Below are 14,664 nucleotides of genomic sequence, written 5' to 3'. Positions count from 1 at the left end.
AATGGATGGTTAGGATTAAATCTAATCAACGGTCCAGATTAATCATCCAGAACCTTCTTTACAAATATCTATCCTACCACAACTCTCTAAATGTTTCTAGATTATTCCATACCACTCTTTATACTTCTATATACATCTACACTCTTCTAGAATATTCCATGATCTTCTAAAGTCTTCTAGAACCTTCTAGAGTATTCCAGAACCTTCTAGGACATTCTAGAACGTTCCGGAACCATCTAGAGTATTCTCAAACACTCCAGAAAACTATACAAACACTGTTAAATATAACCTTCTAAAAATTTACCGTGACAATTAACTGGCTAATAGATCAGTTGTGTATAACAAGTAATTAATATCTAACTTTTTTAACTAACGCACAAATCTCTCTAATAGATTTTTGTGAATTCATGAATAATATGTAGGTTTTGCTTCGGAAAGTAGCTTAATCTGGTTATCTATCTAGAGACAAGAAAAAATTGAATTCCTGATTAAGCAATGTCGCCAACCTTTGAGATGTTTAATTGTCAACGGAAGAAAATTTGATCAGAAAACGGGAAAGTTGAAAAGATCACCAATAAATGAAAGGGAAACATAATTTTAAAATGTTGGGGAGGATGACATATATGATAAATAATTTTAATTTAAAAACAAAAAAAAATATTTTTTTAAAAAAATTTATTATATATATATACTAAAAATTATCTACTAAAACAACTATTGTATATTTATATATATGATATATATTGTGTATTTTATTTTTAATATATATTAATTTAATAATTATTTTTAATATATATGTCATCTTTTTTTGAAAATCTCAACTGAAGATGAAGGAAAAAGAACAAAAGACTCTTGTAATAATAATAATAATAATAATAATAATAATAATAATAATAGTAATAATCACCTTCTTATATCGATTTCGAGCAACATATAAAGGAAAATATCCTGATACTGTTACGGAAGATAAAGGGGATGGTTATCCTCAAATGATTTGTTTTTAATATTTTAAGAAAAATATAATATCTCTTATAACTTGACTGAATAATTTAAGGAAAATATTGAACACCGCGAATGTCTTTGTCAACATATTTGACCAAATAAATGAACTCTACGACTCCCTATCGAGATATAAATACTTTGTGCTACTATTTTAATTAATTATAATAGTATATGAATATTAATTACTAAAATTAATTATTAACTTAAAATATAAAATTGAAAAAATAAATATATTAAAAAACCAAAAAAGTTATAATTTTATATGATTTTTAAATATTATACATGATTAATTTTAATAATTAATTTTAATATATAAATAATATTTTTATATTTTGCTATATCCAAACAATCATTCAATTTTTATAAAGTTCATATTTGTTACTATAAACCATTATTTCAAAATTAACAATATTTGAACCTTACAAGGCTGAAAGCTAAGGAAGTTAAAATAGTAATAATAATCTACTTACTAATCTGACCCTGCAAAGGGTAAAAGCGACCCTTCATAATTATGGTATCAGAAATTCAGTCACATTAATAATATTTCTATTTTAATAATTTCCCCCTTTTTCCTTAAGAACTTGCAAGGGCATTTTGGTAACTCCAAAGTTTTGCCCTGTATTTATAAACAAAGTTGAGATTGAGAGAGAGAGAAAACAGGGGAACCCAAAAACAGAGTATCAGAAAGAATTCGAAAACAAACTTGAAAGAAACAGAGATCATAGGAAGCAAGAAAGATGGAAGAGGTTGTGATCATAATCAATGACTCGAAATTAATATCTGCGGTTGTTCCTCGCTGTAGAATATGTCACGAAGAAGAGTTTGAGAGCTCAACAACCTTGGAAGCACCATGTTCTTGTTCTGGAACTGTTAAGGTACAAACACATCAAAATTTTCTTCAGCTTTTGTTCTTCTCAATCGATTATTTATTTATTTACAATATTATTATTCTTTTTCTTCTCAAGTATGATCAATAACTGTTTTTTTTTTTCTTTACTATTCAGTTTGCTCATAGAGATTGCATACAGAGATGGTGCAACGAGAAAGGAAATACGATATGTGAATTATGTCTTCAGGTATGAACCAACCTCGATCATTCTTCTTCTTCTTCTTCTTCTTCTTTATTTTTTTATTTTTTAATTATTGGTGATAGCGTTGTTTTCATATCGTTTTAAAAAAGTTACAATCAGAATTTACTTTCCTGACGCTAATTAATTTTTTGGAATATTCATTTTCTTTTCTTCAATAAAGAAAAAGGGGAGAAAGAAAGAGAGTGTTTTAAGTTATGCATTTGTTGATAACTTGATATTAATTGACTTATTTATTAAGTTAAGAGCGAAACTAATATCTTGTTCCCTTCATACTTTTCTAACAATATCAAAAGAGAAGAGAAAGTTTAAAGTTACCACTTACCACCGTGTTACTATTTTATTCATTATTATTATTATTACAATGAAAATTAACTTTACCGAATACTGATGCTATTTAAAATATTTGTCGTGTGTTACTTTTTATTTATTTATATTTGTTTGTCGGTATCGAGAAAAAAAGGGTGAGCTTCTCTATCCGGTTTTGACGTAATGGCTATAGCAACAAAATGATATTAACTTGCTTATTATTATTATTATTATTATTATTATTATTATTATTATTATTATTATTATTATTATTATTGAGGTGCGTTCCTTTTGTAATTTAGCTGTTTGGCTTATATAGTTATATGTAAGCTCAATGTATATAGCTTTCCTTCTTAACTATTATTAGAATTTAGAAGTCCCACCGTATTAGTATTATATTTAGTTAATGTAGGAATGTTTATTTGTTGTTGGGGAATAGGATCACATAATTTGGCTCTTGTTCGGTTTAATATTAATTTCCATTTTGAAATTATTCTAGTAAAATAATAGGGCCTCTATGGGACGGTTTTGAATTGATATAATATAATATTTTCGTTCTCACCGACGTGGCGACGTGTTGCCACCCAATTTAATATTTTGTTATAAGACATGAATGTATTTCAGGTTTGTTAATTGTGATCGAGTTCATTTTGTTTTGTTTTTTTTTTCTTTGCAGCAATATCAACCTGGATATACAGCAAAGCCTAAGAAGTCTCACATAAATGATGAAGCAATGTCCACTAGGTATTCTATAACATGTATATATGCAATTATGAATGTGAACTTATATTAGGACTAAATTAAGATGTGTTTGGATATTAAATTTGGAGAATGTGTTGTATTTATGTGAAGGATGGAGGAAGAAGAATCAAACGGAAGAATAGAGATAATGGATGAAGTGGAAGAGCAGCCAGAATGCAATGCTGCAACTCAAAGAAGCGCGTCTTGCTGTCGAACAATTGCATTAGCTGTAAGCATTTACGTGTTTTCTTGGCGGCGTTAATAAATTCGAATCTTTATTTCTTGCAGCAGCTTCGTAGGTGCCTTAGGTTGTACTTTGATAATACAACAAAATCAATTAATCAGTTTGGCTGGATTTGGAAAATTTAACGAGTCAATGACTCACATTGATTCTTTCAATATTGCCAACTAGATTAGCAAGGCTTGAATAATAATAGTTTATGTTCACATTTTCACTTCAAGACATAGGATTTGTGGACCCTGTATGCCATTTCGCATTTCCTTGAGTTTGTTTAATTTAAAATATCTTCATGTAATAACTCTCTGGACTTATCTTTGCAGTTTACATTTGTGTTGCTTGTAAGACATATATTCGCAGTGCTTTCAAGTGGAACGGAGGATTATCCATTTACACTTGTAACAGTAAGTCCATCATATTTGATACCCAATGTTCCTCATATATGATATTTATGCGTTTGGCTGTGGAACTGAATGGAACTTGAACTTGTCTTTGATGTAGGTTATTATACTAAAGGCTAGCGGAATAATTTTACCCATGTACATAATTATTAGAACGATCGGAGCCATTCACAACAGTGTTCAGCGACACTACGGGGATTATGAATATGCAATATCATTGTCTGATACAAGTGACGAAAGCGAGTCAAGACGGCTTCATGCATATGCAACAAGTATATAAACATTATTTATGTATATTAATCAGGAGCATTATGAAAGATGCTTCTCGTCAATTTTTTTATTTTTTGGTTGAAACATTGAACATAAGTTCATAGAAAAAGCAATTTGAATTGAAATGAATTTCCCATTTACGCATGCAGCATTCATACCTTGTAGTTTGTATCACCCACCGACCTAACAATACCGAATAGGGGGAAGAAAAAGCCCAACCGAATTCGCCTGTTGTATTAACTTTAAAAACAAGTCTATTAGGAGAACTCCTAAACATGTACAACGGGTCAGGCTTCAATTTGTTAGTTGTAACCAATCACTATCGCTACAACTATTTACAAGCACGCCATCAACAAAAGTGGTATGTTGGACAACCAACATGAAAAGCAAGATGGCCCTTATCCCATCTGGATTGATTACTACAGAATCTGGCCACCAAAACCTTGTTTTTCAAAAAAAATGAATCATGGCAAATATATCTAGATTCTCTACAGCAATTAACATCGCTGCATAAGTTCTCTTGCTCTACTCTTAAGTTCATGGAGGGAGCTGTCACAACCACCTTCCTGATAACTCAAATTTGCAGCAGCCTTGTTCAACATTTTCATTACAACTATCATCTCATCAACCCATTCCTGATTTGGAGAGTTTGTTTCAAGAGACGCATTTCTAGATTTACCATAAGAGGCCTCAAATTCTTTGGACTTAGCAGCAGCCTTCTGAAGCACGGAAGTTGGAAGCCCTGCAACAAATTTAATGTTACTTTGTTATAATAAGAACTGGCTAAGAACTATTTAACATATTAAAAACAAATCGCAGACAATTTTCAAAGTGGAAAAGAATAATACCTGCCAACCGTGCAACATTAACACCATAGCTCTTGGGACATGCACCAGGGGTCAGCCTATAAAGAAAGGTGACTTCATCCACGCCAATTGTTCCACTACCAACTTGGCATGCCATATGGCAGAGGGAGACCTTTACAACAATATATAAAAGGCAAACTAAGAACTACTAAACAAAATAGAAAACTGGAAATTCCATAACATATAATGTAAGACTTCAATAGCATATCTTAAAAGGCTACTTGTGAACCCATGGGTACACATAACTAACACAAATGAGCTCAAATATCTCTTCTGAGCATCGGAGGATGGGTTTAATTATCGTGTATGAAACACACATGGAATACCTTGGGATCTTTGTAATAATCGATAGCTAATCGATGATAATGTGTAGAAAACAATCCACGACACTGAACCTTCCGCACAAAATGTTCTAGAACAGATTCCCTGCATAGGTAAGAAATCAAATATCAAATATTAATAAAGTCATCATAGGGTATAGAAGTATTCCAGTCCCACAAAAGACTTACGCAATGGCTTGCCCATCAGAAGTTGAGGTCCCACGCCCAAGCTCATCAAGAGCCACCAATGAATTACGAGTGGCTGAAGACTGTATTCATCATCAAACACATTTAGAGTATGGATACTTTAATCAGATCAAATTCATATACGTAATAGATCTAAAATATGTAACAAGCCAAATAAAAGGGTTCATAAAGCTTGTCCTAAGTCCGTCTTATTATCGTGCCTACTTAACCCTTATTTCACGTTATTAAAGTTGATGCCAGAGGGGTCTCACCAGCATTGTTGCAGTTTCTGAAAGCTCAGTTAAAAATGTACTCTGGCCAGCCATGATATTATCTTTGGCACCCATGCGAACAAAGATACGGTCCACAGGTGACAAATCAAAACTCTCTGCTGGGACATCAGCCCCTACCTGCAGAAGAAAACATGTTATTAAATTATCAAATGCTCTGCCACACTCTTTTGCACCTCAGCAGTTTCCAAAAAAAAAAAAAAACTCCAACACTTCTCCCTCCCAATATATATATATAGAGAGGAGATCAAAGGAAGCAACATGACTGAAAAAGCTTCACCTGGGCCAAAACCACCGCCAAGCAAACTTGGCGAAGGAGAGTTGACTTTCCACCCATGTTAGGACCAGTTAGAAGAATAAAGTTGGCATCGTGTTGACCACCAATTGATATGTCATTGGGTACAAAGGCCCCCTTTCCTAAGGAATCACTCCTAAGGACTGGGTGTCCCAAACTTTTAGCAGAGAGGTAAGGACTGTCTTTGGTAGATAGCATGCTTAAAAAACTTGGTCTGCATGTTGGCCCTTCATAGTAATCACGAGCAATAGCTAAACTGATCAAAACATCCAGCTCTGCAATATGTTGGTGGCATCCAGTTTAAGCCATAAACAAAGAAATGCTTTTGATTTTCTATTTAAATGCATGAAAAATTTATCTTGGAAAAAATATCCTAAAGGAAAGGAGTGTATTGAATCAAGATAAGAAAGGCTAAAACAAAGAGAATCATTTCAGCAGAAGAAATATAGTGAGCAAACAATAGGCACAATACAAAATTTGACAGCTGAACATGTACAAGACATGCATCTTCCACATTTTCATTTAATCTTCTTGTAATCTTGTATTGATCAAATGGTACCAGGTTAATGCTTGTACATTCCCCCTCCATGGGCAATAGGAAAGTCATTATTTTAAAAATACTAATTTTACAGTTTCAATTCATATTTCTGGTCGTAATACAATAAAATGACAACCTTGTCACTAATGAGGCTTAAGCAGGAGTGCTATTAATTGGGTTCAGAAGAGCAATAAGTACCAGCTGTAGTAGACACCAATTGCCTCCACTTAGTATGATTTTCACAAAAGCGTCCAATTAATCTCTGCAATGTACTTTTCAATAAGGACTCCTTTTCAGATTCAGCTTGGGAGAGTTCTCCCAGGAACTTTTTAATAGCAGGAGTCCAGTACCTAAAGAAGCCCTGCATGGACCAAATGAAGAAATCAAAAGAATGATTAATTAATGTTAAAAGGACATATTTCAACCCAGAAGCAAAGGGTGAATATTGTCGAGCAATAATAAAAGCTATCTTGCCATATCCCTAAGTAATGTAGGACTTCTAATAATTCACTTCTGTTAACTGATATAAAATACCAAGACCCGCCAGCATAATAAATGGGCTAAACTAAGGCAAGGATACTTAGAACTAGAATCCAACAAATTAATACCGCAGACTGTTATATTCAGACATGAGAATCAAACAGATAGTACCAAACAGTTTCCAATTTTGTTCGCATTAAATTGTCAAAACATTGACCTTACTTTTTTAGATGAACGCAGCTCATAGTCCCGAGGAACTTTCCCACGCAAATTTTCTGGGACTTCTAAAAGGTATGTGTCCTTTCCAACAGTGACATAAGTGATCTGTAACACAAATAGGAGCATTCAAATGTTGATTTTATGCACAATAAAAGGACTAAACTCATTGTTTCCATCTGAGGTCTTGGTCTTACAGATGTGTCTCCAAGCAATTTCCTTTGTTCAATAAGATGTTTTGATAAACTGGACTCAATTTCTTTAACTGCCTTACAGGCTGAGTCATACTCAGGGTCAACTCCTTCATGAGGTATTACACGGCCTGAATTATTGGCTTCCACCCAATCAAAGGCATCCTTGAAATGGTTCAGAGCCAAGCAGACATCAGGAAGAACTTTTCCTACAGTTGACAACATACAATACCTCAAACAGTAGCCCAGAGTAATTTTATAGCATATTTCATTGAGATAACCATACCAGGTGTTAACAGATGATGGAGTAGTCTAGATTTGACATCATTCAGAATAACGCCAAGAGAAGAGCATGCTTGCAACATTAGTTCACAACCACGAAGAGCAGAAATAAACTCTTGTAGTTGTTTCTTTGCTGCATCCTCATACAGAACCACTTTATTAGCATTCCTTCCATTAGCTTCACTACATTCATGAAAAAGAAAAGTGAGTACTTAAGAATATGATCAGTGAGGCAAGTATAAATAATTAAACATCACACAGTTGCATAGATATCTTTTACCTAGTGGAGAAGATGCGGGCCAGCAATCGCTCCATGTCAGGTAACCTTGACAAAGCTTTTCGAAATTCTAGTGCATAAGGTAAATTAACTCCCTAAAAAGCAAATCATATATCAAAGAAACTATTATTACTAATATGTATTGATTCTGAATCTGTTGATTATGATAAAATCAATCTTAACATCTAAATGGCATAATATTAAGCACCACTAGCATAAAATCATGAAGGATCATAAAAAACAGAAGTAACAATGATGGCCAAGAAAACCCACCTTTAAACTAGTAATGGCTTCCTGGCGTTCCTTAATTAACTCTATATGACATAATGGTCTTGCAAGCCATGCCCTTAGTAGTCTCTTTCCAAATGCGGTAACACAATGGTTTAATTGGGAATACAGAGTACTGTAAGATTATCATCATTTCAGTTAAAATATAAACAAAATATCCCCATTGTATTAAAATAAAGGAGTAACGATATTGAATGTGACAATGATAAGCATACCCTGAAGAATCTCCATTTCTGCTATTCTCAAAAATTTCAAGATTCTCCAAGGCTGCTGCATCAAGAACCATGTATGGTTTTGAGGCAAGATCACAGAAGCCAGAACATGGAAGTAACTCAAAGTGTGCAAATCTAAGCAATGCCTCATCTAAGAAAGCCTGTTTCAGATAATATAGAGCACCCCCAAGAGCTGAAAGTGCACTTTTATTGTCATTGACAGTTTTCACCAGCTCCAGCAAAACATCTGGCAAGCAACCTAGCTCATTATCTTCTAGACTAACTTCATCAGTGTGCCTGTAAATTCTCTTCAATTGATCCACGGTTTTTTCAGCATCCCAAAACTCCACATTAGGAACTAATTCATTCACTAGAGGATTTCTAGTATGCTTCAGCAGTACTCTCTCTGTTTCAGCACTGAGCACTTCAGCAGGTTTCACAATTTCAACTGGCCTAATCTCAGACAAGATGCAGCATAAAGCACTGCATTCCAAGTCATCCTTAAACTGTGGTGCAGAGAAGCAAACCCATTATTGAGATTCTGAGCAAACATAATTAATAAACATAAAGTAAAAATGCATCCTTGAAATAAAAATCTCCACCCCCAAAAAGATCTTAAGCCCTATCTGCCTCCATTTGTCTTTATTCCCAATAGAGGTAAAAGGATTGGGTGCTTAACCAAATTATTGACATTAGCAGCATTCATGTAAGATTTTGACTAAGTCAATGCATGTGGATTTTTCCAGAGACTCAAAATTGTAGAGTCGCACCTGTCCAAGAATGATTCTGCTTGTGGCAACATCGACTATACAAAGTCCATAAATGCGCTCTGAAACTTCATTTGCGTTGTTTTCATGTTGCTCTGTCAGTGCCATCAAATACGCAGCTTCTGGGTTTGCTGACAGCAACTCCCCATCAGTTAGTGTGCCTTTTGTAACCACTGCACATATTTCCCGTCTCACAACCTAGAAGAAATAGATATCTAACTTATAGAGCAATGTTCTTCTATCAACTATAAGGTACTATCAAATGGAATCAAATGTGAGGAAAAAGAGAAGTAAAATATAAAACACTATTTGAAAGTACATGAAGCGTGCATTACTGGATAAGAAAGAATTATTTTTCTAGTTATTGTGATATAATCAGACCTTATCTTTTGAGCCATTCTTGCGACGAAGCTCTAACTGTACAGGTGTTTCAGTCTGCTCTATAACAAGAACTCGGTAACCCTGCTCCACCAAAACAATTCAGTAAGTTCTTAGTTTCAGAGGCTGCCTTGTTGGACGTGCTCATTAGAACAGCAGACATTAAAAAAGTAGCAATGCAAAAAAAAAAAGGTAATTTATGAGGCTAACCTTCCTAGCAAGTTTCTCCACATTCATTGAGAAATTCCTCTCCGGAAAACCACAATGAGGTTGTTCCCCCTGACAATAGCACATGTAATGATGTAAATCAACATGAGAGAGGGAGTATAAATGTAGTATTGACCAGAGATTAATTTGCATGATTCAGTATAAAAAATTTGAGATTCTGAAGTAGGTCTACAACTCTTGAACATTTATACTTACCTTCATATACTGCAAGTCAAGCTCTTTCACTCCTACATGTGCATCCATCTCAAAAAGTTCATAAAATTTACCCATCTGTACCAGCAAAAAAATATGGAAACTGAAATTCATTTGGTTGTAGGGATGGGTCAACAGCATCAACAAAACTTAACCAACTCAAACCTTGAAAAATAAAACTTTGTCCATATGCTTTGACTTGAACTCCCACCATTGTTTCTGCATTCATTAAATGACCACATAAATAACATTCACCCTTGAGAATTCACCATAACACTTTAGCAGTAATTACCTGGCCATCTGACAAACTCCTTAAGAAATCAGGAGGCAAATAGAGAGTTCTTGGATCATAATTTTCATCAGTAGGACGCCTTCGTTTAGCATCCTTGCGGTCTCTGTAAGAAGACCATATTTATCATAAATCTTTAAAATAAATATGCAAATTAAGATACCAAAAAACATAGCAATAACAATTCTGATTAGAACCAGTTGCACAGAAAGAGTATATGACAACATTCAACACTCACTCTCTGAGAAAGCGAAATTTCTGAGCATCCCTTGTCGCAAATCTTTCAGAGGCATCATCAATTGCCACATTGTCAACGCCATTGGATATCTTTTTAGCTTCAAAGACATGACCAAAATTATAAATTACAAAATATATTGAACTTGGCAGTTCAGTTACCCAGTGACAATATAAGAAGCAGCCTCTCAAAGCTGATGCCACTGAAAGGGGAAAATTACTTAACAGGTTGCATTTGACCATTAATCTTACTTATTTGAAGGACAACCACAAGCAATTTACTTCCAAATTTGAAAATTACCAGATTTAACGGCCACAACCCCACCCCAACTTAAAATAAAAACAGTAAAAAATCATTCAATAAGGAGCTGCATTAGTCACATAACTGAAAACTGGGTCTCAAAGTACATAGATTAATAATAAATAAAACCCAAAAATAATCACTCACTATCCGAAGTACTTGAAGGCTCCAATACTGAGAACTTGAAAGCTCCCTTAACACCACCAGCTTCCCCGACGTTCTTGCTCTTTTTTGCAGGCTCCGGTTTCTCTGTTCCACTCATTTTCCGCTTCTTGGGCTCCACCTTCGCACTTGACTTTCTTTTAGACCTCTCTGCAGCAGCATCTTCATAGTCATCTTCCTCATTGTCTAGCTCCACGTCATCTTCCTCCTCAGCGCCTTCATCCACCGCATTCTTCCCCCAATCTTCATCCGAATCATCACTGCCGCAATTACCATCATCAACACCTTTGGGACTTCCATCACTCTCGTCGTCGTCAATCACCATCTTCCTAACAATGGGGATGTCGCAGCTGCGACGCAACCGTTTAAGCTTCTTGACAGACGATGAAGAATCCTGAACCCATTCGAACTTCTCCTTGGAAAGGTCGAGGGATTCCTCTTCGTCATCGTCGTATAACACTAAATGCTTAGAAGTGGCATTATCGAACGATTTGACAGTACCTTCGTACCATGCTTTATCAAGAGGCCAATAAACCTTGATCCTTTTTCCAATGACGTCATCGGAGTATAGAGGAGAAGAAGCTCCGACGAGAAGAATGGGTTTGGGATTAGAAGGGGAAGGCGTGGGAGGGGTAGGGCTAGCAGAGGTAAGGTTAGGGTTAGGGTTTAACTTAGAGGTTTTATTGTTGCTGATGGATTTGGAATCGGAGAGAATGGGAGAAGGAGAAGGAGAAGAAGAAGTGGATTTGGAGAAGAAAGCAGTGATTTGGCGCTGTTGATTCACCAGCGGCGATCGACCGTTGGTGTTGCGACGCATCTTAGCGATCAGTATGTGTGAGTGGTGTTGTTGAACAAACACAGAAAATGACAAAGTAATGTAGTATCAACTATCAAGTATGAAGCATGCGTATTGCAAAGCTTGGGAGATTAGTGGCGATAACCAATTAATAATTACAAGAGGTGGCGGGAAATGCTTCTCCGTTCTGGCGGGAATTCTCTCTTACACTTTCCCTTCTTCACTCCTCTAACCGGATTCTTAATTTCTTACCAAAATTATGAAAAAATAACAATAATTTTTTGACAAATTACTTAAATAAATTGAAATACAACTAAAATTACTCAATTATAACTTTTTACAATTCGTTATTCGAATAAACTTTTTCACAAATTTATGTAAATCGCTACAGAATAAAAATGTTTACAAAACACAGAAAAAATTGCTGAAACCTAACGCAGATTAAGAAGAGAAGCTGATTGACTAAAAATCGCTACACACTATAGCAGTTTTTGAAAAAGAATAAACATACATAAACTGCTGGATACTGCTGGAAGGTGTAGCAATTTATGCAAAAATAGAGGTTTATAGAATATGCGGGAGAAAGTCAACGATTATACATAGCTAAACTCCTTGTATACAATAGTGGAAGGCAAATGTGAAGTAATTAAGTGCTATTCTTCACAATAAAAGGTGAGAAGAGTTTTCTATAAAATATTTTTATGGCAGTTACATATTTAACTTAGGTTGAATTTGGTAAAATTTTTTCAAGAGGTGCTTGGTTTTTAAAACCTCATTTTGTGTTTGGTAAATTAAAAAGTCCAAGTGTTTGTGCTTGCGGCTTTTAAAAGTGAAAGCACCTCAACGAGAGCTTTTTAAAACTGGCTTGTGCTTATCAAATTTTATTTATTTTTCCGCACATATTTCTCGCTATTATGTTGTTGTTGAAATCCTCGTATATTTCTAATTTCTCATCCTAACCTTCACAAATTCTAACACAAGTCTTCATATATTTTTTATTTTTCAACCTAATCTTCACAAATTTCAAAACAAATATATATCTATCACATATTAGGTATGAACTTTCTATCTATTTATATTATTTGTTTGTACGTTATTTTTGTATTTTTTCAGTAGATCTATTATGTTTGTTTCTTTTTTATCTGTTCTTTGAAATGTGAAGAGGTTGACTTGGTTTATAAAAACCAATTATAAAAATTTTCTTGCAAGAACATTAGTTAAAATTATAATAACAACATGTATATACATATGTAAATATAGATATATAATCATAAGAGTAGTTTATTTGAAATATGTGATCATTTTTTATGATCTGTAAAGATGAGCCAATATATATGGGTGGGTAATACATATTCAGTACTAACATTGGATTACATACAAATTTTATTATTGACTAATGATAACTCTATTTAGATAATTTTAAAATGTGCTCTGTTAGAGTTTCTTAGTGCTCTGTTAGAGTTTCTTAACGGAGTTTTTATTGCCGTCAAGGCTACATTATCAACATCAATTAAATCTCAATACAAGTCTCTGTAATCTGCATGGCTGAGACAATGAGGGATGAAGATCGGACCGAGGAAGACAACCGGAAAGGATATAGGAATGTGATTCTACTGAAAGAGGCAGACATATCAGAAGGTATTAACGCTTGCTCCAATAGTCTCTATGGCAGACTCTTTGCTTCCAAAACCTCCTCAATTGGAACCATGGGGAATGCTTTAAAGGCTATATGGGGAAACCCGGAAGGATTTAGCGTGGGTGATAAAGGGGATAATTCCTTCCAATTCTTTTTTAATAAAGAAGTGGATGTCTTGCGTGTTGAACGTGGTTCTCCATGGCTATTCAAAGATTATGTGCTCCATGTCAAGAGATGGAAGGAAGATCAGAACTGTGATGAAAAGATTATTTTCAATTTTCCAGTTTGGGTTCAATTTTGGGGTTTGCCATAATCGTTTAAAACCCTCGAAGTTGGACGTAAATTGGGAAAAAAATTGGGCACAATGTTGGAGGTAGGTAAATTTCAGATGCGAGGCAGAGAAACTATGATTGTGAAGACCAAAATCAATATTGATGCTACCAGGCAAGTGAGAGATCAGTTAATAGTGGCAGGACCTAATAAAAAGGAGGTAGAAGTCGCACTGCGCTATGAGAGACTTGGAAAGTTCTGTACCTATTGTGCAAAATTGGGGCACGAGGTGGAAAACTGCCATGATCTGCTGAAGGACACAGAGAGTGATCTGGTAAAAGAGGATGACATTGGCGAATGGGTTAAAGCCAGCCAAGTGGGAACGCGAATCTACTCTGAAGGAGAAAGAGCATTCAACAACTCAACCCAAAACCAGAATAAGGCCACTCAACGTAAGAAAAAACCGGTCTTAAACTGCTTATTGGAAGAATTTGCAGGGATGTCAATACAAGAAGGGAAACAAAGTTTGAAACCACAAGATACTGGTAATAGGGCAGCACCTGAGTCACCTCAATCAGCCAATCCTAGAACAGAATGCATGGAGGTTATCATAGTTGGTCAGTCCAATACCAAAGAGAATGAAGGGCAACTTATGCAATTCGCTATTGGGCAGTGTCTCACCACAGAGAAAGGTAGGAAGTGGAAAAGGTTAGCAAGACAAGGTGCTGCAGAGTCAGATACTAAAAGTGAACCCAAAAAAGGTTGATGAGTGGTATAGCTGAAGGATCTACAAAGAAAGCAAGAATAGAGGATGAAAATGCAGTTGAAGAGATGGTGGAGGGTGCCAGCCTACAAATGGCACTCAAGGCGCCATGAGAACTATAGTTTGGAATTGTCGGGGTTTGGGGAGACCCCTGACAA

The 14,664-nt window shown here is 35.0% G+C and overlaps 3 protein-coding genes across 3 annotated transcripts; 2 read left to right on the top strand and 1 right to left on the bottom strand.

Moving 5' to 3' along the window:
• Nucleotides 1-1,400: 1,400 nt before the first annotated feature.
• On the top strand, nt 1,401-4,193 carry LOC112695751 (uncharacterized). The gene is made up of 6 exons (XM_025748212.3): nt 1,401-1,877; nt 2,007-2,078; nt 3,076-3,143; nt 3,252-3,369; nt 3,702-3,782; nt 3,880-4,193. Exons 1-6 carry the CDS (start codon nt 1,740-1,742, stop codon nt 4,057-4,059), a joined length of 657 nt encoding a protein of 218 aa, XP_025603997.1. The 5' UTR covers nt 1,401-1,739; the 3' UTR covers nt 4,060-4,193.
• Nucleotides 4,194-4,246: 53 nt separating this feature from the next.
• LOC112695750 (DNA mismatch repair protein MSH6) lies at nt 4,247-12,075 on the bottom strand. The gene is made up of 21 exons (XM_025748211.3): nt 11,027-12,075; nt 10,583-10,679; nt 10,348-10,450; nt 10,221-10,274; nt 10,059-10,133; nt 9,846-9,914; nt 9,639-9,719; nt 9,261-9,455; nt 8,494-8,996; nt 8,264-8,393; nt 7,994-8,085; nt 7,718-7,896; nt 7,438-7,640; nt 7,247-7,348; nt 6,743-6,905; nt 5,992-6,281; nt 5,694-5,831; nt 5,425-5,504; nt 5,242-5,341; nt 4,898-5,027; nt 4,247-4,791 (listed from the first exon to the last, which is right to left on the bottom strand). The coding sequence occupies exons 1-21, from the start codon at nt 11,856-11,858 to the stop codon at nt 4,547-4,549; spliced, it is 3,861 nt and encodes a 1,286-aa protein (XP_025603996.1). The 5' UTR covers nt 11,859-12,075; the 3' UTR covers nt 4,247-4,546.
• A 1,303-nt stretch (nt 12,076-13,378) lies between these two features.
• On the top strand, nt 13,379-13,786 carry LOC112805242 (uncharacterized). Its single transcript, XM_025847642.1, has one exon. The coding sequence runs from the start codon at nt 13,379-13,381 to the stop codon at nt 13,784-13,786; it is 408 nt and encodes a 135-aa protein (XP_025703427.1).
• Nucleotides 13,787-14,664: the final 878 nt, after the last annotated feature.

This window comes from Arachis hypogaea, chromosome 6, assembly GCF_003086295.3.
Source record: "Arachis hypogaea cultivar Tifrunner chromosome 6, arahy.Tifrunner.gnm2.J5K5, whole genome shotgun sequence".
Lineage (NCBI taxonomy): Eukaryota > Viridiplantae > Streptophyta > Magnoliopsida > Fabales > Fabaceae > Arachis > Arachis hypogaea.
This window is presented reverse-complemented; position numbering and strand designations above follow the sequence as displayed.

Excerpts from the sequence above, each read along its gene's own strand:
- LOC112695751 (XM_025748212.3), top strand. The coding sequence starts at position 1,740 with ATGGAAGAGGTTGTGATCATAATCAATGACTCGAAATTAATATCTGCG. Across the intron at positions 1,878-2,006 it reads CTTGTTCTGGAACTGTTAAG|TTTGCTCATAGAGATTGCAT; the intron begins GTACAAACACAT and ends TTTACTATTCAG. Across the intron at positions 3,783-3,879 it reads ATCCATTTACACTTGTAACA|GTTATTATACTAAAGGCTAG; the intron begins GTAAGTCCATCA and ends TCTTTGATGTAG.
- LOC112695750 (XM_025748211.3), bottom strand. The coding sequence starts at position 11,858 with ATGCGTCGCAACACCAACGGTCGATCGCCGCTGGTGAATCAACAGCGC. Across the intron at positions 9,915-10,058 it reads TTGACTTGCAGTATATGAAG|GGGGAACAACCTCATTGTGG; the intron begins GTAAGTATAAAT and ends TGCTATTGTCAG. Across the intron at positions 8,997-9,260 it reads GCAGAATCATTCTTGGACAG|TTTAAGGATGACTTGGAATG; the intron begins GTGCGACTCTAC and ends TCTGCACCACAG.
- LOC112805242 (XM_025847642.1), top strand. The coding sequence starts at position 13,379 with ATGGCTGAGACAATGAGGGATGAAGATCGGACCGAGGAAGACAACCGG.